This window comes from Rhipicephalus microplus, chromosome X (genome assembly GCF_043290135.1).
Source record: "Rhipicephalus microplus isolate Deutch F79 chromosome X, USDA_Rmic, whole genome shotgun sequence".
Lineage (NCBI taxonomy): Eukaryota > Metazoa > Arthropoda > Arachnida > Ixodida > Ixodidae > Rhipicephalus > Rhipicephalus microplus.
In genome coordinates this window covers 287,991,754-288,013,938 of record NC_134710.1, presented here as the reverse complement: position 1 = coordinate 288,013,938, position 22,185 = coordinate 287,991,754, and the positions used below count along the sequence as shown (strand labels likewise).

General features: G+C 47.5%; 1 protein-coding gene across 3 annotated transcripts in view; it reads right to left on the bottom strand.

Moving 5' to 3' along the window:
- The window catches only part of LOC119161430 (ribosome biogenesis protein BMS1 homolog), a 166,620-nt gene that overhangs the window by 61,150 nt on the left and 83,285 nt on the right, over positions 1-22,185 (bottom strand). For 2 of the 3 annotated variants that reach the window (XM_075879293.1, XM_075879294.1), the window contains exons 14-15: positions 14,603-14,781; positions 2,868-3,056 (exon numbers count right to left, since the gene is read on the bottom strand). In XM_075879293.1, coding sequence (XP_075735408.1) covers positions 2,868-3,056; positions 14,603-14,781 — 368 coding nt within the window. The remainder of the gene's footprint in view (positions 1-2,867; positions 3,057-14,602; positions 14,782-22,185) is intronic. The other variant, XM_075879295.1, reaches the window with a different exon arrangement.

The following is a 22,185-nucleotide window of genomic DNA, read 5'->3' as shown; positions in this document are numbered from 1 at the left end:
ATATTATGGTTCTGGAGCAGATTCGAAGCAGTAAAAGGGGAGTTTCGGAGCAGCTCTGGAGCACCAAAAGATGTATTTTGGAGCATCAAAATTTAGTTTTGGAGCAGATTTCTCGGGTCACACATCACTGTTAATTAGAAGTCTTCCTTTTTCATAAAACCAAAATATCAGTGGTTTTTACTAAGCATTCAAGGCTGATGAAGTGACCAGACTTACCCCAAATTGATAAATATATTAAATCTTACAACATCAAAGCTGAAAGCACAGCAACTCAAAAAAAAAACATAAGCGGCACCCTGGACAGCTACCAGACCTCACACGAATGAAAAAAATTGATGTTAAAATGTGCCAATGTTCAAGATGTGAATAAAACACTGCACCCAACATTAACAGCAAGTCAATTAGACTATAGATGAACTAATAAAAGCTATTTTTATACTAAACCAATAGAGCTCTATAAAAATGAGTGTAAAGATTTTATGTTCCGGTCATTGAAGTGCTACAGCCGACATTAGGGAGCTTTACAATAACGTTTGCTGGCGCTGCGGGCGTTGCGGGCATAGCTGGCGCCATATGAGTTTTAAATAGCGTTTGCCCTTCTGCAAACCGCAACGCACAATCCCAGGGGCAATGTAGCCTCGAAACCAGCGCTTGTGGGCCGCACACGCCACCCGCTATTTCGAAGTTTTTGCGTGCGGGCCGCGAACGCGAACGGCGGCTCGCCTTACGACGCGTGCGCAGTGGCAGCAACAGCACCGCAACGGCTCGCGTTGCGCTATTTTAAAACTCCCTATTGCTAGGAAATGAAGTGATTTTTTTTTATTACGATATGAAGTATGTAGACACTTGACGAGTTTTTGCCATCGCCGCCATGTTCCGCGTAAACTACAAGGTGCTAATATTCTCCGCGCATCGTACGTTCTACCGGTGCGTATGATTGCGCAAGCTGAGGTGGTGAGCACTGCTCAAGCAGAGATTAAACGAGGCAGCCGATCTCCATCCCTCGCTCGGAGGGTGGCACAGGCGATAGTATCCCAGCACTTGTTACACCTGCCGTCGAATGCTCAAGCACAGATAAAACACGCCGCCTGTCTTGAACGAGAATGAAAAAAGACCCGGGGGGAAAGGGGGGGTGCTCGAGCAGCAGCGGTGAACTTTGATTCTAAGGCGTAGTTGCGATAAGCTGGGGCGCGCTCCGGCTCGTAAACCCTTCTACGTGATGAGCTCTCAACGGGAAGAGATTGTTCGATAAGAGCATTTCTCCCTGGAGCGATCGTCCTTATTCTCTTACGCCAGCGTTTTGTAGAGTGTCGCTATGTCGGATCCAAAAGAATTAGCTTTCAGCCTTTGTACTGTCACACGGTCGTGATGTTGACGAAGGCAGCAGCCGCTGTTTTCACGAGTGAGCTTTTCATTTGGGCGAACCTGTGCCCGGAAAACTAAACATCACTCTACAAGCAATACGCACAGTAGACTGATAACAGCAAACCAGAACGTCGGCTGTCGATAATCTGCCAAGCAGCAAAGTGCGTCGGCATTTATACATGCGCCATCAAAGATTCCAGCGTTATCGCTAGCGGCCGCGTAAGTTCTAGAACCCTAATGTACGCGTTGTGTGTGTAATCTCATTGGAAGGTTCTAAGATTATCTAGATTGTTCCCAGTCATTCAGGCGCGGTTTGTGCAAGGCAGCATTACACGTGTAATGGTGTGGTAGCAAAAATAGAAAGGATTGATTGATATGTGGGGTTTAACGTCCCAAAACCACCATATGATTATGAGAGACGCCGTAGTGGAGGGCTCCGGAAATTTAGACCACCTGGGGTTCTTTAACGTGCACCCAAATCTGAGCACACGGGCCTCCTTCATTTCCGCCTCCATTGGAAATGCAGCCGCCGCAGCCGGGATTCGAACCCGCGACCTGCGGGTGCAAAAATAGAAAGGAGCCCGTGCGGCATGAGCATTACAACATTACAGACTTGCTATTACAGACATCGCTTCGCCGCTAATACTGATTTGTAGTTGTTTTTTTAATATTTACTTTAAGTTTATATGATTCGGCTAACAGCTTTGCTGTTCAAATATAGATGGAGTCGCATAATGAGGTATGCACACGAACACCACCTTAACAAGATTCATGCATGAACAGAAATATGGCGTGACTAGTGAAACAGAACCAATAGACGTGACCGAACTAATTTGATATGGACGCGGTTGCCTCCTTCGTGTAGCACACGCGTATTGCTTGGTCGATGATAAAACTCGACTAAATTTGGCATTGCACATGCTAATTGCCGTTTAGGCGCAGCTTGGAGCAGCACGTCAAATTGGCACAAAATGGCGCCAATGGCGCAGCACTTCCACCCCTGCCATTCCACTCAGGTATTTATAGTTTGACTAAAAGCTTCGCTGTTAATAAATACAGCTGCATGAGGTACGCACACAAACGTCTTCTTAATAAGATTTGCGAATTCTGCTTACGTGGCACAAGATTCATTTCAGTTCATGCATGGTGCGAGCAGCATGCATGAACTGAATACTGCATGGCCGACCTATACGGGGTATGGCTGTGGCTGCATCCTTTGTATCCAACCCGCGTTGCTTGGTCTATGACAGCTAAATTTGGCATTGTAAGTGCAAATTGTCGATTATGAGCAGCTTGGAGCAGCAGGTCAAATTGGCGCAGAATGGCGCAATCGGCACAGCACTTTCACCCTATTCATGTTTCACGTGTACTAAACTGTAATTGTTAAAGTTCACAATACTATAATGAGTCAACAGATTACATGTTTAGAAAATATCAACTTCTGTTCAATGTGAGAATGGGCAGAGGTAAATAGAAGAACAATACAGCAAAGAAGGCAATACCTGACAGTAGCCCGTCCGACCCTCTCCAACACTAAGGCCACCGAGGATCATGGGGTACGAGGCATTAAAGTGCTCCACCAGTTCACAGGGCATCTGCAGCAGCTCCACACGAAGGTACAGGCCAGCACGAAAGCCCTCAAACTGAACCCTCCGCTCATCCTCCATGTCTTCGAACTCTTTTTGGTTCAGCTACAATGCAAGCCGGGTGAAATGCTGTTTAGTTGACAAAATATTTGCTACCTAGCTCAAGTTGCTCACTTGTACTACAGTTAAAGCTCGATGTAGCGAAATTGAGGGGAACCACAAGTTATTTTGTTAAAAGGCTACTTCGTTAAATCTGGAAGCAATACTGCCCATGGGCAACTGTGTTGTTCAATCAGGGTACTTAGAAAATTAGGTTTCGTTGAATCGAGTTTCAACTGTAACAAATTTATGTGAATTCCACAACAGTGCCACTGAAATATTTCAGACTGCCATCTAAAAATATTAAAAAATGACGATTTCATTGTGATAACTTTGTTCAATGAAAAAAGACAGCACAGCTGCTGTTACAAAAACTGCAGGGTGGCCCAAGTCCATTCTCTTCCCCTTTTGACTGTGGATTATGTTGGCTCATTTGACTTGTTAAAGGGCCCCTCACCAGATTTGACAATTTTGAGCTGGCAAGCGCAATGCGTAGATGAGGCATTCATGATCACGTCTACCAAAATTTGCATTGCTACGCGCCGCGGAAATAGGTCAAATTTCAAGATGAACGCTGCTCCTCCTTTCTTTTGCGGGCACGCACCCAGAGAATGAGGGCATGACGTGTGCGTATGAATGGCCCTGCGTACACGGCAATGCAGTGACGTTGGTCATCTACGTAGACGACTATGCTCCGACGTTGGCAACAGTGGCATGTGACATGGCGAAAATTATTTAACACAACATGCATAGTTTATGTATTTGTTGCTTGAAGAGATTAATAAATATCTAAATAAATAATGAGACGCAATAAGAGAATGTGAGCATTCTTTCTTCTTTTCTTTTTTTTTTTTCGTGCAAGTGAATTGCAACGAGATGCGGGACTCATGTGCTGGCGTTTCGCATGCGTTCGTGTCCCCGCGGCCGTGGTCACCGCATCGAGCAAACGACAGCCGTGAAATGCTCCTACGCATTCGCGCACTCATTGTGCTCATCTATTCTACCGCGTCAAAACCAGCGTTTCCAAACCACCCCGCAGAAACAGGCAGTAAACCTCAAAACATCGCTGGTAAAAAAAAAGCCGCTCGCGTCCACGGGGATTGCGCTTGTTTGGGCACGTCACGCTTACGTGACCTCTTGGTCGGATGCCAGAGATGGTAGGGAAGAGATTTGGCTTGCGAAGGCAACACTGAGGAGCGGCAAGGGTTCCCAGCTCGCCTCCTCTCATCCTCGTTTCGCGCTGCTTCTAAAAAACAGTTTTCGAATGGACCGATTAAAAATAAATTTTGTGGCAAAATGTTCCTCATCAGACACCCAACAACTTCCACAGTCTAACTAAAATTTGGTATGGGGCCTGGTGAGTGGCCCTTTAAGGGACCTTCGCTTCATGTGTGTGTGACATGACACACAGCATTTATACATGAAATTACAAATAGGAGCCTCCTTGCTTTTCTGTGATGAGCAAACAGAGGCGACGGAAGGCTCTTCAAATGCTGAAATTGCTGAAATCTATTAGCTACCTCAGCTTTCCCAGCCCTTGTGCCCACTGCAAATTCTCTGCAAAATGAAGGCTGCCCGTGCACTCAGCTGTGCTCACAAGAGGCGATGCGCTTAGGGCTCTAGGTATGGCCAGAATGAATTTGACCTCATCTAATTTTACCCCTATTCTCGCTCGCCTTCACCAGGACGATGGCTGTCATCACCGCTGCTGCCTGGGAAACTAGCCGGCACGACCGGCGAAGGTGAAGTCGCACAACAGGATTTGCCTCACATTATTCTGCCAGTTATAATGCCTAAGAACAAGATACATGTGTTAATAGACTGCTTTTGTACAAGTGGTTTGGTGGACACTGGTGCCACGATATCAGTTATGAGTCTTTCTTTCAAAAATCGCATTGGCTGCAAAGATACGTTTTCTTGGGGCGAATCAAGATTTCGTAGCGTTGGTGGGGGAGTAGTTCATCCTCTTGGAGTTTGTGCCGTCAATGTTTTATTGGCAGAAAAGGTGTTCCCAATACAGTTTCTTATGCTGCAGTGTTGTACCCACAATGTTATTTTCGGTCTTGACTTTCTCGAAGGGTGTGGCCTTTCGTCGGCTGTGGATCAGTCGCAGCAGGCCACGAAAGACGCGATGAACTGAAAGTGCCACCGTGGTCACTGAGTTCAGTAGCCAACGAACACTGAGCTCAAGCATGCCGACGGCCAACCACAAGTCAACAGCATAGCTTTTCCAACTGTCAGAGCACAAGCCCCCAATTCTGGAAGTTTCGGCTAACTTGGGTTCTTTAACGTGCACCCAAATCTGAGCTCACGGGCCTACAGCATTTCCGCCTCCATCGAAAATGCAGCTGTCGCAGCCAGGACTCGATCCCGCAACCTGCGGGTCAGCAGCCAAGTACCTTAGCCACTAGACCACCGTGGTGTGGCAACTGTATACACTTAGACCCCATTATAAAAAAGTGGCATCTTACACAAACATAGGTTCAATATATTGGCACGATCGCCACATCAACAATCAATGAATGGCAAAATGGTGCGTCATCTGCTAAGGTACTTCCGGTTCGCGGCATATTTCTTCACCACATCAATATTCAAAAATTTATTGTAAGGGTATATCCCTACCACTATATCTATTGCAAGAATATTTTTAGCTTAATTCGCTATAACCAATATTTCATTATATCAAGGCTTGTGAGGGTGCTGACACCCTCCCGTAAAGTTGTTTGCACCGCGTGGCACACGTGTCTCGCGCAAAAGCCGTATTTCGAGGTCACGGCTATTGAGCAATAAGTGGTGTTGTGTAGGCGAGCTGCGATCACCACAATCATCATCATGGCATAGCGCCGGCGACGACAAGCCTTGGTAGCGGTGAGAAAGAAATAAGTAGGTCTCTTCGGCGCGTGGCGGTAGCCGTGAACGGTTGTCTCTAGCGTGGGTCCCCGGTGCGTGGCACCACGGGCTGCGCGTTGGGGGCCCTCGTGGCTAGCCAAGTGTTGGCGACGCAGCCTTCGGTGTGTTATTGTGTTTGTCATGTTTAGGAGTGTATGGTAATATTGTCACGTGCTTGCTCAAGAAAGACGATGGCAGTTGTGCATGTGCCACGAAGGACTACGAAATGGACGAAAAAGAAGAACTCGCTTGCGCGTTCTAATTAAAAAGATCGACCTGCTTCTGGTGTCTCAATCTCTGCGGCAAGAACTCTGTTTTGACGTCGTGACACTGGTGGAGGTGCTGGAGCCTACAATCGGATGCAGGACACTCTTGCTCGGACTCGTTCACCTAGTCCAGAGACCCAGCCCCTCGTCACGACTCCGGTGCACCGATTCAGTCGGCGCCTACTAGGCCTAAGTCCGGAGTCCACACCTGTTCCGCCTCTAACCAGCGTTAATATATATAGATATAGCTCCTACCACATCCACGGCTACCCTTGCATCGCAGACTACTCTTCCCTCCCAGGTGACTCTTGAACATCCTCCCGTTCCTGAAGTTTTCCATGGGGAAGAGTACGAGGATGCCGAGGACTGGCTCGAACAGTTCAAACGGGTTGCTGTATCTAACCACTGGAACAAACAGCACAAACTTGGCCGTGCATATTTTGCCCTGGGAGATAGCGCTCGCATGTGGTACGAGAACCACGAGGCTACTTTCCAATCTTGGGAAGATTTCCGTCAAAAGCTCTTCACCACATTTTCGAACACGGACCGACGGGATCGCGCACAGCAACTGATTGAGGCTCGCATACAAAAACCCAACGAAACAGCTGCCATGTACGCAGAGGGTATGATCCGTTTGTTTCGACGAGCTGACCCTGACATGCCCGAGGCGAAGAAGGTGCGTCACCTAATGCAGGGTGTCAAAGAACCAGTGTTTGCGGGCCTCGTACGAAATCCACCTACAACAGTAGATGAATTCATAAGAGAGGCGACTGTCATCGAGCGCGCACTGCGACAACGATACCGACACTTTGACCGCCTGCCGAACCACACGGCAGTAAGTGCTGCAGCTGAGAACACTGCCGTATGTGAAAGTTCCCTGCGACAAATGATTAGGGAAATACTGCGTGAAGAACTTCGGGCCCTCTTCGTCCCTCCTACCCAACCGCCCGTCGCATCTGTTGCCGAAATCGTCCGCCAGGAGTTGAGGCAAGCCGTTACACCACCCGCGCCAAATCCTGAGCCACATCCAGCGACCTACGCTGATGTGGTCCGTCGTCCTCCACTGTCATTTGTGGCGACACCCGTCCAGCCACCACCCGCTGCCGTACCTTGGTGGCAACGGGATTCCATGAGACGACCACCAGTTCGCCGAACTGACTTGTGGCGCATGGCCGACCGTCGACCTATTTGCTTCCGCTGCGGAGAACCAGGTCACATTGCCCGCTATTGTCGTCATAGCGATTCTGGGTTCGGGAACTTTCCTCGTCCCGCTTCTTACCGCTCTGAAGACCGTCGTGCCCACGATGCCGATCAACTGTCGACTGGCCAAGCAACTACACCGCGTCGCTGGCGATCTCCATCTCCTGCGCGTCACAGTGACTTCCCTCAGAGCTACGCGGACGTCACCAGAGGCCGTTCGCCTAGCCCGCACCGGGGAAACTAACTGCTGCGACCTTCGGGGGCAAGGTTGACAATTGTCGAGACACCGAAAAGTTCCCCGTATCATCGCAAAAAGATATGACGACAACCACGACGAATACAACGACGAATACTAATGCCGGTGAAGTTGTACGTGCTGATCTTGGCGTTTTCATTGACAGACATCACGTTACAGCACTGGTCGACACAGGCGCCGACTTCTCAATCATGCGACAAGAACTCGCCGACCGCCTTAGAAAGGTCAAGACACCGTGGACAGGGCCGCACATAAGGAGTGCTGGTGGTGAGCTGATGACTCCCACGGGTATATGCACCACTTGACTTTGCATTGGGGATTCTAGCTTCGTGGCCACTTTCGTCCTGTTGCCTGCTGTAAAGAGCTAATTTTGGGCATAAATTTTCTTCGAGATCATGGCGCTGTTATTAACATCCCTCAACGTATGGTGACGTTTTGCGCATATCCATGTGTCGACGACAGCAGCGACGAACTACGCAGCCGTTTGCGAATAGCCGACGATGTGACGCTCCCACAGAGATCCTGCTGCCTTGAGTCTGTATCCAGTGGGTGCCCTTCCTATAAAGATGTGATAGTGGAGCACATAGTCGCTCTTTTGCTCACACAAGGCATTTCCATCGCGAGAGGCATCCTAACGCTTACTGGTGGACAGGCAGAAGTGCTCCTCACAAACTTCAGCAACGAGCGCCGTCAAATACAGAAGGGTACCGCAATTGCCTACTTCGACGATATAGACCAAGCTGGGGATTGCTGTGCTTTGCAACCAGACGACGCGACAGTCCCTGCCTCGACAACTTTGTCGGTGGACATCTGCTCCACGCTACCGCCCTCAGATAGAAAGCGCCTGCTTGGACTTATACACCAATTCGAAGACTGCTTTTCACGTACGTCAAAGGTCCAGCGGACACCATTGACCAAGCACCGCATCATTACTGAAGACAACACGCGACCGATTCGGCAGAACCCCTACCGTGTGGCTCCGAAAGAACACAAGGAGATTCAGAAGCAAGTACTGAAGATGCTCGTGGATGACGTGATACAACCTTCGAAAAGTCCTTGGGCGTCCCCCGTGGTTTTAGTCAAGAAAAAAGATGGCAGCTTGCGTTTCTGTATTGATTATCGCAAGTTGAACCAAGTCACGAAGAAAGACGTCTATCCACTGCCTCGCATAGACGATTCACTCGATCGGCTGCGTCATGCGCACTATTTCTCTTCAATGGACCTTCGAAGCGGCTACTGGCAGATAGAAGTCGACGAGAGAGATCGTGAAAAAACGGCCTTTGTGACGCCTGATGGCCTTTATGAATTTTAAGGTGCTTCCTTTTGGGTTGTGCTCGGCGCCAGCCACTTTTCAGCGTCTCATGGACACCGTATTATCGGGTCTGAAGTGGCAAACATGTTTGGTCTATCTGGACGATGTTGTTGTATTCTCAGCATCATTCGAGGAACATCTCAGACGTCTATTCACCGTACTCCAAGCCATACGATCGGCCGGCCTGACTTTAAAACCAGAAAAATGTCATTTTGGTTTCAACGAACTCAGCTTCCTAGGCCACGTCGTCAGTCACGAAGGTGTTCGACCTGACCCGGCCAAAATAGACGCCGTAGCCCAATTTCCTGCACCCCGTGACAAAAAGGCTGTGAGACGCTTCTTAGGGTTGTGCACCGATTACCGGCGATTTATCGAGGGCTTTTCGTCTATTGCGGCGCCATTGACACGACTCACACGTGAGGACGCCCCCTTCTTTTGGGGTGAGCAGGAGCAAATGGCATTCAATGAACTACGGCAACGCCTGCAAACACCTCCAGTCCTGGCGCACTTCGACCAGGACGCCCCTACAGTACTTCACACTGACGCCAGTAATTTAGGTCTAGGGGCCGTTCTGGTGCAGTGGCAAGACGGCTGTGAAAGAGTAATAGCCTACGCCAGCAGAACTCTCTCTCGCACGGAGGAGAACTACTCGACCACCGAAAAGGAGTGTCTCGCCGTGGTGTGGGCAGTCATCAAATTTCGTCCGTATTTGTACGGCCGCTCCTTCAAGGTTGTTAGTCACCATCACTCTTTGTGCTGGCTCACCAACCTTAAAGATCCATCTGGTCGTTTGGCGCGCTGGAGCCTAAGGCTTCAAGAGTTTGACATGACCGTCGTCTATAAATCTGGGAAGAGGCACACCGACGCCAACTGTCTCTCACGGTCCCCAGTGGAAACTGTCGCTCCTGATGACGAAAACATCGACGCGGCATTCTTGGGAGTTGTCAACACGGCCACTATTGCACGAGAGCAGCGCAGTGACCCTGAGTTGTTGCCACTCATTGAATATTTAGAAGGACGACGTGAAGACGTGCCGCGGTTATTTGCTAGAGCACTGCCATCTTTTTGCTTGCGAAACGATGTTCTCTATAAGAAAAACTTCTCACCAACCGGTAACCCGCACTTGCTCGTCGTGCCTGCCTCTCTTCGAAAAGAAATTATGGAAGCGTGCCATGATGAAGCAACTTCTGGTCATCTAGGCTACACCCGAACATTGTGCCGACTGCGATGCAAGTACTACTGGCCAAAGTTACCTGCTGCTGTTAACCATCACGTGCGAACTTGCACCGACTATCAAAGATGCAAAGCGCCTCCCAGTAAGCCAGCCAGTCTTTTACATCCTGTCGAAGCACCAGAAAAGCCGTTCACCCAGATTAGAATGGATTTCCTGGGTCCCTTTCCAACTTCCACAACAGGAAACAGATGGATTATTGTGGTCACTGGTTACCTGTCCCGTTATGCAGAGACTAAAGCTATGCAGCGCGGCACAGCAGCAGAAGCCGCTCAGTTCTTCATCGAGAACATCGTCCTTCGGCATGGCGCTCCGACAACAGTGATCACAGACAGAGGACCTGCCTTCACCGCAGAGCTTTTGGAGTCGGTTCTCAGACTCAGCGGTACAGCTCACCGGAGAACAACTGCATACCATCCGCAGACAAACGGACTGACGGAGCGCCTCAATAGGACTGTCACAGACATGATCAGCATGTACGTTGACACGGAACATAAAAACTGGGATCAGATATTGCTGTACGTGACCTTTGCCTATAATACCACTCGACAAGAAACCACTGGAATGACACCGTTCAGTCTGATCTATGGTCGCGAAGTCACGACAACGTTGGACGCCATGTTGCCGCATGAGTGTGACGACATCCATGTAGACGCCGAAGAATTCACTCAGCGTGCCGAAGAAGCCAGACAGCTCGCATGCGTGCGCATCTGTCATCAGCAGCATCAAGATGCACAACGCTACGCCACACGACACCAGTTTATTAGCTACACACCAGGCGACAAAGTGTGGGTCTGGATTTCGATACGTCGACGTGGACTGTCTGAGAAACTGCTAAGACGGTACTTTGGTCCATACAGCGTCACGCGACGCTTGAATGACGTGAACTACGAAGTTGTTCCCGACACTGATCGTAGTTCTAAGCGCCAAAAGCATTTGCCCGAAGTCGTGCACGTCGTGCGTATGAAACCGTATTTATTGAGTTAATTAGCTCCCGGTTGCCGTTTTCGTACGACCACTTCATACGCCTTGTAGAGCACCTAAGTTGCGCATCGGGACGATGCTTCTTTCGGAGGGAGGCAAATGTCACGTGCTTGCTCAAGAAAGACGATGGCAATTGTGCATGTGCCACGAAGGACTACGAAATGGACGAAAAAGAAGAACTCGCTTGCGTGTTCTAATTAAAAAGATCGACCTGCTTCTGGTGTCTCAATCTCTGCGGCAAGACCTCTGTTTTGACGTCGTGACAATATTGTGTAAGGATGTCTAAGCGTGCTGATCATGATTGATGTTATGATAATTCGGCTGACGATATTGTTGTTTTGAATCAGTTAAATAAATGTGTCTGTTTGGTTGGTTTGGACCGACCGCGTCTGCTGTGTCCGTTGACTTCGAAAGTCTGGCGCTCGCCATGTCGATACCCCAAACTGGCTGCCCAACGTGGGGGCTCTTGGAGTATCGGACGAAAGTTTTTGCAGTTCGGTGCAAACTTTTGTTAGAGCCGGTGTAGAGTAGGCCTAGGGGGACTTCTTTGCTAGCGTCGGCGGAGTGCTTTGTAGAGAGCAAGGAGATCGGTATTTGTGACCTGTTTGAACTTGCCGGCACTCGGGTTTTTTTTTCTGCTCACAAGTGTGTTTTTTTTACTATGTTGTTGGTGGTTTTGAAGAACGTTGTTCAGTTGGTGCGATAGCCATGCAGTCTGCATCCTGGGGTGAGCAAAGCTTAGAGCACGTGAATTGTAGGCCAGGCCCGAAGGGAGTGAGTACGGAAGCCTTGTGGGTGGTCTTGTTTTCTGTAAATAGCTTATTCTATCTCTTTCGGGCTCGGGGAGTCAGGCGTCGTTGTTGTTTGGTATTGCGGCTCGAAGCCAGGACGTCGTAACACCGTTCAGGATGGTGGATGCCGATCGCTGGGTAAGCTGCTGTGTGCGGCGAGCGATAGGGCCACCTTAGACAGGATGTCTCCTTGTGGTTGCCTTTTCTGCGCCTAGGCTGAGTGCTGGGTGGATGCCGGTTGTTGTCGAACGACTCATTAGGCCTAAGGCTCTGCGCAGCCGCCTGTCGCACGTGGCACAACTGGGTGGATCGTGGTGTCAAGGTGTTGCACTCTGCTTCCCTCACTTTTTATCTTGCTATGCACGAATTACGAAAAGTGACCTTTATTTTTGAGCTGGGCGTTTTGGCCGCCGCCGATGTATTAGCTAGCAGTACTGACCATCGTACCACGTGGGCGAAAAGCCCGAAGCTCCCTTCCCTAGGCCCTGTTCCATTGTTTCTGTTGAGAGTTTTGGAATGTATGCAGTGGGAGTGATATAATCAACGGCTGACTGTCTTCTGCACGCCGTCAGCGCCGCTGGCCAGGTATGCGGTCGTAAGGTCGGGCGATGGACATGCCTGGGACCTGCGCAACTGCCTGCATTCCGGCACCCTCGTGAGTGCTGGTCGCAAACAGAAGACGTGTCGGTGCGAGTGACGAATCATCGCACCGACGGCAACGTTGCTGTTGCGGGACCGGTACTGAGGTGAAGTCGTCGAGCTGGACAGTGCAGCAGTGTCGACCGGCGGCAGTGTCGTGGTGCACGGACATTATAAAAGGACATGTGGTGTCATTTTTGTTTTGTGAGAGCTTGTGTAGCTGATTTCTTTGTTTTTCCGAATATGGTTTGATTAAGGTTGGAGAAATGAAATAAAAATTACGGCATATTCACGGGGTGAATGATGATGAATGGGCGAAGCTCCGGAGGGATTCATCGGTAAACTGTGAATCTTCCGTGTAATTCGCCCAGTCGATCATCATGTAAAGACGTGAGAAACGCTGTGTGTGTATATACACAAATCAACTTTTATTTGTTCTTAGACGATGGATGGCTTGCGCGCCCCGCCGCGGTGGTCTAGTGGCTAAGGTACTCGGCTGCTGACCCGCAGGGCGCGGGTTCGAATCCCGGCTGCGGCGGCTGCATTTCCGATGGAGGCGGAAATGTTGTAGGCCCGTGTGCTCAGATTTGGGTGCACGTTAAAGAACCCCAGGTGGTCTAAATTTCCGGAGCCCTCCACTACGGCGTCTCTCATAATCATATAGTGGTTTTGGGACGTTAAACCCCACATATCAATCATCGATGGATGGCTTGCGATGTCCCTTGCCTCGCGCGCTCGCACATCGGGATTCTGTCTGCGAGCGCGCGCTGCTGCCGCCTTGCGCTCTCTCCGCTGTGCAGCCTTATCCATCCGGCGACTCCGAGCGCGCGCCAACAGCGAACGGATTTTCTTACAACGCTCCCCCTAGCGTACGTCGCCGCACTAAATCGAACGATTGCCTTCAACCAATGACACGCGCCATATGTGACATCATTCCTATTTTATAAGATCTCACGTCTTTCATCAACTACAAGTACCGCTTTCTAGTTTATAACATCTTGCATCTTTTCATCATCAGCTACAAGTACCACCATCTAGTAAACACTACAAGAACTGAACGAGAGGTAGCTACATACAGGAGACGGTACCGCCATCTAGTGAACACTGCAAGAACTAAACTAGAGGTGGCTACATACAGGGGACGGTACCGCCATCTAGTGAACACTGCAAGAACTAAACTAGAGGTGGCTACATACAGGCTACAGGGGACGCACAGCCTACGCCCTAAGGAGCTTCGCCCCTAAAAGTGCTGACACCTCCCTGTAAAGTTGTTTGCACCGCGCACGTGTTTCGCGCAGAAGCCGTATTTTGGGGTCACGGCTATTGAGCGATAGGTGGCATTGTGTACGCGAGCGGTGATCACCACTATCATCTTTATCATGGTTGGTAGAGTGGTAGCACCAGCGATGACTCCTGACGGAAGGCAAGCCTTGGTGGCGGGCGAGAGAGTTGAGCGAGTCTCTCTTCTGCGCGTGGCGGTTGCCGCGTATGGTTGTCTCTACGTGGGTCCCCGGTGCGTGGCACCACGAGTTGCGCGTCGGGGGCCCTCGTGGTAAGTCAGCCGTTGGCGACGCCGCCTTGGGTGTGTTATTGTGTTTTCCATGTTGTTTGAGTGTATAGTAATTTTGTGTAAGGATGTCCAAGCGTGTTGATCACGATTTATGCTATAATAATTCGGCTGACGATATCGTCGTTCAAATGTAGTTAAATAAATATGTGTGCATCGTTCGATTTGTTCTGACCGTGTCTACTGTGTCCTTTCCCTCCAAGAGCGTGGCGTAGCGCTCGCCAATTCGATCCCCCATAGGCTTGAGTGAATAACCAAGTCTTCCTGAATAACTTTTTGGTAGGATTAATGCAGCAGGGAAAAACAGGTATGTAGGCTGTATCTTTGTAACCAGAAAAATATGCACCATTGTGATTTCGCTGTGTTTCTGAGAAATACACGGCAACCACTGCTGGGCAACCCTTGATCTTATCATACCTGTGCCTGCTCGCTGAATTCTTTCTTGAGCTCATCAAAATGGGTTTTTTCATCATCATGGTCATATTCATTGTCAAAGGCCTCCTTAAGCTTTCGCTTGCGCTCCTGTCGCTTGGCCTCTATCTGTGCCTCACGTTCTTCTCGACTGAGCTTCTTACTTCTGCCACTTGACTCTTCTCCTGCACAGCAAAGCATGAAAGACAAGCTGAAATTATTTTTCACAGCCCACTCTGCTCAATGTCGCAAGATTAAAACACCAGCCCAACAACTTACAGAAAGAATTGTTCACCATGTGGCCCATCCTAAATTGATATCAATCTGCTAATCCCCCTTAAATAATATCCCTCATATCATTCTTTCTAACAAATTACAACAGCCTAAAAAATTTACAGCTTTTGGGTGAAAGCAGCATAGCATCCAGCTACAGTAAAACCTCGTTAATTCAAACTCAGTTATTTTGAAATCCCATTTAATTCAAAGAATTTTCACAGTCCTGTATTTTGCAATGCAAGTGTGAGTGGATAATTTGAAGTGGCGGCTGGCACCATTCCGGTTAATTCGAAAGCTTTGGGTGCAATGAGCCAGTTTCACATCCAGATTTTGACGCAAATTCGCCGAAACGATGACCCTTAACAGCCACAAGGCAATGCAACGTAGCAATACTAATGAGTAGTGATTGAAGCACCCCAGCTTTGCTACTTCCAGCGCAAAAAGAAAAGAAAAGAAAAAAACGGTCCCGTGATCAACAAAAACATGTGCCTGCAAAAAACTGAATGTGCTTCACTGCAACACAGCGATGACACGCAGGCAGCATATCGCATGTTTCTAGCAACGTCAGCGGGTCATAGTTCACTCATTTATTCTGGGATCGTAAAGACATTAATAAAAGACACTTTGGCAGAATTCGCAATGTATGTGAACCTCCGATTGCCGGTTCCTCCAGCGATTTGCGCCTTTGCACTGCTGGTGGAGTTCGTGCCAGCAACACCTACTTCGAAAACTAAGTTCAAAAGTTTCAAAGATCATTTTTTCCAGCCAAAACACATCGTGAGTTTCGCCACACTGGCCATTATTAAATTCCTGATTATACCGGAAAGAGTGAACGAATGGTCGCATCACGACATGCTGACGCAGCAAGGTGCAGGTGACATGCTGCCCGCATGACACTACTATGTTGCAGTGACGCACATTTCACACATTTCAATTGATCACGAAAGCATGTTTTTTTTTTTTTTTTTTTCAGTGGCAGCAGCAAGGCCCACTGTTCCCCCATGTTCGTGGCAAAATTAAGACCAGGTATTGCTGAAAAACATAACTGTTGGAGCCAAAGCTAGCCGGCACAGTAAACGTCGAGCACTGATAACTTTGAACAGTTCTCAGCTCTTTGAATCCCACTTTTTTGATGTTCTGTTCATTCGAAAACCCGCTTAATTCGAAAATTTCTCGCGGGCCTTGGCGACTTCGAATTAACGAGGTTTTACTGTATTGGCAAGCTATAGCAATCATTGTTTTTTTTTTTCTATTGAAGGGAGACCTGGCAATAGCAATGGTAAATTTGGTCAAAATGTTTATTTTTACAGTTAATCCTTTCCTACAATCCTGAGACCATGTTTGACGACATGGTGAAATATCAGACCAAGATAAGCAGTACAAGTTCAGAAAAAAAGCCCTTTACTAGTGTGCTGTCATCAAAAGCTATGAGAATATCGAGCTTCAAGGGACTGACAACTGATTTTTTTCGACCCAGGTTTTTTCGGCGTGACAGAAAGCTTACCCTACGTAGTGTTCATAGCTGCAGTAGTCAATCCCAAAAACACATACTCATTTTATAACCAATATTCTTCGACCTGAAAGGCTCTGAACAAGGATGAGCCTTTTCATCCAGTAACGCTGAGAATTGATAGAGATGCCAGTAGCCTTTCTGGCGACTTGTGCATGCTGCGTTTTGCTTTCGCAGGAGTTCCTGCAACTATGCTTAAGCACGTTTATTCTAAGCTTTACAACTATTTTTGAAAATAACAAGCAGTTACAATGAGACGATATGCCTTCATACAGCTTCTCTGTATTTGTACTGCATTGCCTGCGTCTAAAGTCAGAAACTGCCGCTGTTTAGCAAGCATAGGCCCCGCCATTGCTCGATAGCGATGGCAATGAGACTGCCTCACAAAACCTGCTTTTGCCACTGGCTTGCTTTCGAGCCGCAAACGATTCGAAGCTGAAGCTCAGTCGCTCAGTTCATGGTTTCCTTCGCGCAGCTGCCGCAGCTTCTTGGTGCACTCGCGGAGCGATACCTTTTCTGATTCCAATGCTTATTTTATTCACGCTTCTCCAGTGTTGTACCTAATCAGATCAGCTGTTCGTCCACATTATCAACCAAATCAGCCAGCCGCAAGTGATGGATGATAAGAATGGCATAGAATAAAGCAAAAATCACCGCTCCATGATACCCTGCCTCCATCTCGGCGTTGTCAAATACACTTTGACGGGGGACAGCTGCTGCTGTTAACGTGTTAATGCAACTGTTTGGTACGTTCACGAAAGCAGTTAGAGGCGTTGTTTCAGCGTGGTTTTCACCTTGGCCTCACTATGCATGACTCTGAGTTGCGTCGTGACGCTGCTGGAAAAGAATAAAAAGCTGCGGACACTTTTTTAATTTTAAGAATAAGCGTTCCTTTGTTTTGCTAGCTCAGATCAGCTATATTTTTTCGGTTTCACTACAACGAAATTCTCGCTTCAACGAAATATTTTCCGCGCCCCGTAAGTTTCGTTGTAGCGGGAATCGCCTGTACATTCAAACCTTGATTTAACGAACCTGGATATAACGAAATAGATGAAAAATAGTCTTTCAAAACTATAGGGTTAACAATGTACCTTTATAGCGAATTTTCAGATGTAGGTACTAAACTTATTTTCATGTAAGATGCAACTTTGTTATCGTAAAATTTGAGCATATGCATTTTTATTTTTATTCATGGGCACTGCCATCTTGGACTGATAAGCGATAGCTCTGCCGGTTTTCTATGTCATAATATTAAATTATCATGGTCATAAGACGTTGAACAAACCGGCCCAAGCATTTTCATGCGTGCGAGCTTACCATAGCACTGATTGTTTATCTGATACGGATATAAAACTACAGTCGACTCCACTTATAACAATATCGTTTATAACAATATATCGGATATAACAATACACAATGATTGCACTGTGCACTTTTGTATGCTTTCTAGGGTAAAATAAGCCATTTACTATGATGCTCGGGTAACGCGATATCGGATACAGGGATTGAATACCTCTACAGCGAATGCCAAGAATGGCTCTTCATGCCAACGACATGTGCTGCAAGGTGCCTCACATCCCGTTCACACCCTCTAGAAATGTCTCAACTGCGCCGCTTACGAAGTAGCGACAGGAGCAGGAGCGTTCCTTCCAAACTTCCAAAGCGTTGCCAGGAGAGGGCTGCAAAGCGTTTGACAATCCAAAGTGGTGCCAAAGTTGTGGTCAGCGCTTAAATGAAAGATGTGTCGGGTCTGGACGACAATTTTGGTGTCCGAGAATCAGAGCATGCGGGGAAAAAAAAATGGAATGTCCAAGGACATGCATTGCCAACAAAATGAACGCAAAAGGGGAGTTCTAACAAATGATACATCATTGCAAAAATTCGCGATCTTCTCAGACCGCCTCGATTATGTGCATTACACCGTAACTATGTTGAATCAAGTACGAAATTTTGCACGCTGAAAGATGCCAATTCTTCGATTTCACAGGCGCACACCTAATTTCAAGGAAACCACAGTCGAATCTCGGTAATTCAAACTCAAAAAGAACTTCTGAATTTTGTTTGAATTATCAAGATGTTTGAATTATCAGAAGCTCTGAGATAGATGACTCTGGGTGAGGTGACACCACACATTATGATTAGGCATTGATTTTATCACATTTAAGGGGGGACGTGCCTTTGAGAATGAACTTTCTCGTTTCTGGTCAGATGATGAAAATTGGCACAGACACTAAGCATGGCCTCACCGTGGCGATAGCACAAATACTTAATGAGAGACAAATTATATTTCAATTGAATTTGAGGAGGGGCTGGAGGATATATAAAATGACAAAAATGGTTGGTAATTACTGTATGCATAGCCAAATGTATGTAGAAGGGGGCTGCATTCTCAAGATAATTTATTTGTAACACTAAAACTTGTAGTTAACGTTTTCTCCAGTGGCACTGCAATGAGCAAACTTGCACTACAAACAAGAAACTCTATAAAAAATTCATTAAGGAGTAAAATGAAAAACTAAGATCGCAGCCCCCAGAAGCACAGTTCAAGGAGCATAACAAAATAAACGGAATCAAAATCTGTACAGTGGTTGCCCAGATATCTGCTCCACGCGCTGAGTATAATGAATACTAAAAAAAACAGTATTGAGAAAACTGCGTTTAAAGTTTCAACTTCTTTTTACGTCTCTAAAACACCTAAAGATTGTGATCTTGAATGTCTTGTGATATTTGACTTCTCAGCTATCTGGTCTCTGACCAGTGTGCCTTGGTTGCCCCTTTTTTTTTTCCCCCATAATTTCCTTTTCATGTTTTACAAAGAACAAGTATGGATTTCAAACCAAGTTCTTTGTCTGAAGGAGTGGTGTGATAGACATGACAGAAAAGATTGTAATTGAATAAGACCATATACTGAAATTATTACATACTTCTTGTGCCGAAGTTGTAATTAGCATAATTAAGTACTTGATTACAAATATTCACTGAACATTTCTTTATTTGGAGAGAGGTTTATTGCATCAGAAAAATGGGTCCCACCATGACGGCCTATGGCTTCTTTCCAAATAACAAAGTTATGGACAGAAGACTGGCGGCACAGGAATTTTTAGCAGTATATTTAATGATGCGAAACGGGCATATAAAAATTCGTGCCGCTGATTCATACATGCTATTTTGCTGCTCTAGCCGTGAAACGCATCATCATACAGCCAGTCGTGGAAACACTTCTCTACGAGGCTTTCATTGCCTCAGAACATTCGTAGACGTTCATGGCGATACCAAGCACGGCTCCAAGCACGTATAAATCACATCACACATGTCTAAATTGCATCAAAAAAGCTTATTGATAGCACTCCATATGACCGTGGAGTGCGCGGCCGCGTGGACAGTGCAGCCGCCTAATGCATTTGCCGGGGGCGTTCGGTGACGATGCGCAAAATGTGTAATTACAGGGACAAAAAATCGGCGTGCACTACGCTTGGCAACATATTTTAGAGTGACGACACGTGAAACTGCTAGCCGCTGTTCCGAGCAATCCTTGGCAGTGAAAGGGGAGGGGGGGGGGTGCCGAGCTTGACTGTGTGGTCCGCTGCCGATGCGCAAAATACCCGTGCGTGGTTCAGAGGAGCTAGCGAGTGATGTGCTTCATTTTTTGCGAAGAAGCACGTCACCTGCCTGCAGTCTCGCTGTCAGCGGAGTTAGGGCTAAAGACGACTCCGATGACGCGCCGCGCTCGTAGACCGCGCACCCGCTCGTAGTAACTTGATCCCGCATCCGCTTACGGCTCCTATTTAACGCGTAATTATATCTTAAGTGATCATCGAGCCCTGAAAACGTAACAAAGTAGCGATTTTCGAGAGCCATGTCCTTGCGACGCACAAGCAGCAGACGACAATCTCCCGGAGCGAGCATCAGGGCCAATGGCGAGGCGAGCTGAGGCAACATGCCGGCCACAGCCAATCAAGGGCGTCGAAACAACCTTCAAACATTTGCTTTTTGTGCGCTTGTTTTTAAATGGAGGAGCCAGTTGAGGCGGCAAAGTTAAACAAGGAGAAATGCTCTTTCCGATGAGCCTAAGAAGCTGGCTGAATTGATTGATTGATTGATTTGTGGGGCTTAACGTCCCAAAAACCACCATTTGATTATGAGAGACGCCGTAGTGGAGGACTCCGGAGATTTTGACCACCTGGGGTTCTTTAACGTGCACCCAAATCTTAGTACACGGGCCTACAACATTTCCGCCTACATCGGAAATGCAGCCACCACAGCCGGGATTTGATCCCGCGACCTGCGGATCAGCAGCCGAGTACCTTAGCCACTAAACCACCGTGGCGGGGCGAAGCCGGCTGAAGGCCACACCATCGCGAAGCTATAATTTTTCGAAAATCGCTGTTCTCTCGCGATTTCCAGAAATATTTTCGCTACCTAGGTGGGTGAAACGAATCTTCCGAAGCACTTCTGCGCGATTTTCAGTGTACATATTTTGAAGTCGGATAGAAAAAGGGTTCCAGAAACTTTAAACCCTAACTGCTCGCATGAACAGAAAGCAGAGGAGTAAGGTCTAGAAGTTTATTGGCCATTTACTGCTGATCAGACCTTTTAAAGAAATCGTGAATTGCCAACTGCTTCTTTACAATATGTGCCTTCAGCACAAAGCTCTCTATACCAGTCGAGAAGCATCGCGGTTTACCATGCATGTGCTTCATTTCAAACATTTCTATACTAGCAAAGCCTTGTTGCTTGAAGGCCTGAGGTGCTTATTTTTCATTTTTAGACTGTTATAGTTATAAAGCATGCTAATTTTTAAATGATAGTGGGAAACCAGCAGATATTTTCTGGTATGGAACTGCAAAAAGTATGAATAAACAGAATGATGGAGTTTGAATTAAGAAGCTTTTAAATGCGTTGAAAGAATAGAGGACCAACCAAAAAATTCAATTTTGTTTGAATCAACTAAGAGTATCAATTATCAGAGTTTGAATTATCGCGAGTCTACTGTACTACTCTGTGCCACCCTCGTTCTCATTAGCAATGTGTGTTCCTTTTCTTCAAGTGCGACCACCGATCTATGTCGTATCTGTGCTTTCCGTGTTTCAACACCGCAAAGAGCTTCGTTGATTTTTTACCAACCCACAGCACGTGACCGCTGCTGAAGCTCAACCAACACCGATTAGGCCTAGCCTGCTGTTCGGTTTGTTGTCGTGGGAAGTTCATCCAAGACATGAAGATCATGCGTCGAAAAGACACCACTCAAGCTCTGAACCAAGAACAGCCTGCATAATACGAAGTTTGCGCTATCAGCAGAGAGATCAAGCACGACGAAAACCCGCCAAACTTATGTAAGGCGGCGCAGTGGCAGCAAAGGCGAAAGCTCGCGTCAGAGCCACGCTAGCGACGCATATTATGTAGCAGCGTCTACGCCGGTCAGAGCCACGCTAGCGACGCATATTATGTAGCAGCGTCTACGCCGGTGCAAACGCTTATCTGTCGCTGAGGCAACTGCCCTCCTTTTTTATTCGGCGAACCTGCAGTGTGCCGGGGTCTTTTTTATTCCTTTTCTTTTTCTTCCCGCCGCGATTTGTTCGATCACTCCACATCCCTTCCTCCTCCATAACAATTCGTTGCTTGCTCACTCCCCAGCGGCGCACCAAGCGCGCTGCGCCTCCTTTCAGACGCGCCCACCCTTACAGCGTTTGTCAAATATTTTTAGGCAACCGCATTACTACCAGTCTTTCATCTTGGGGACTGCACAATAAGTGGTATGCGTATAAATGAGCTTCTAAGGGAGAACGAACGGGATTTGAAAAAG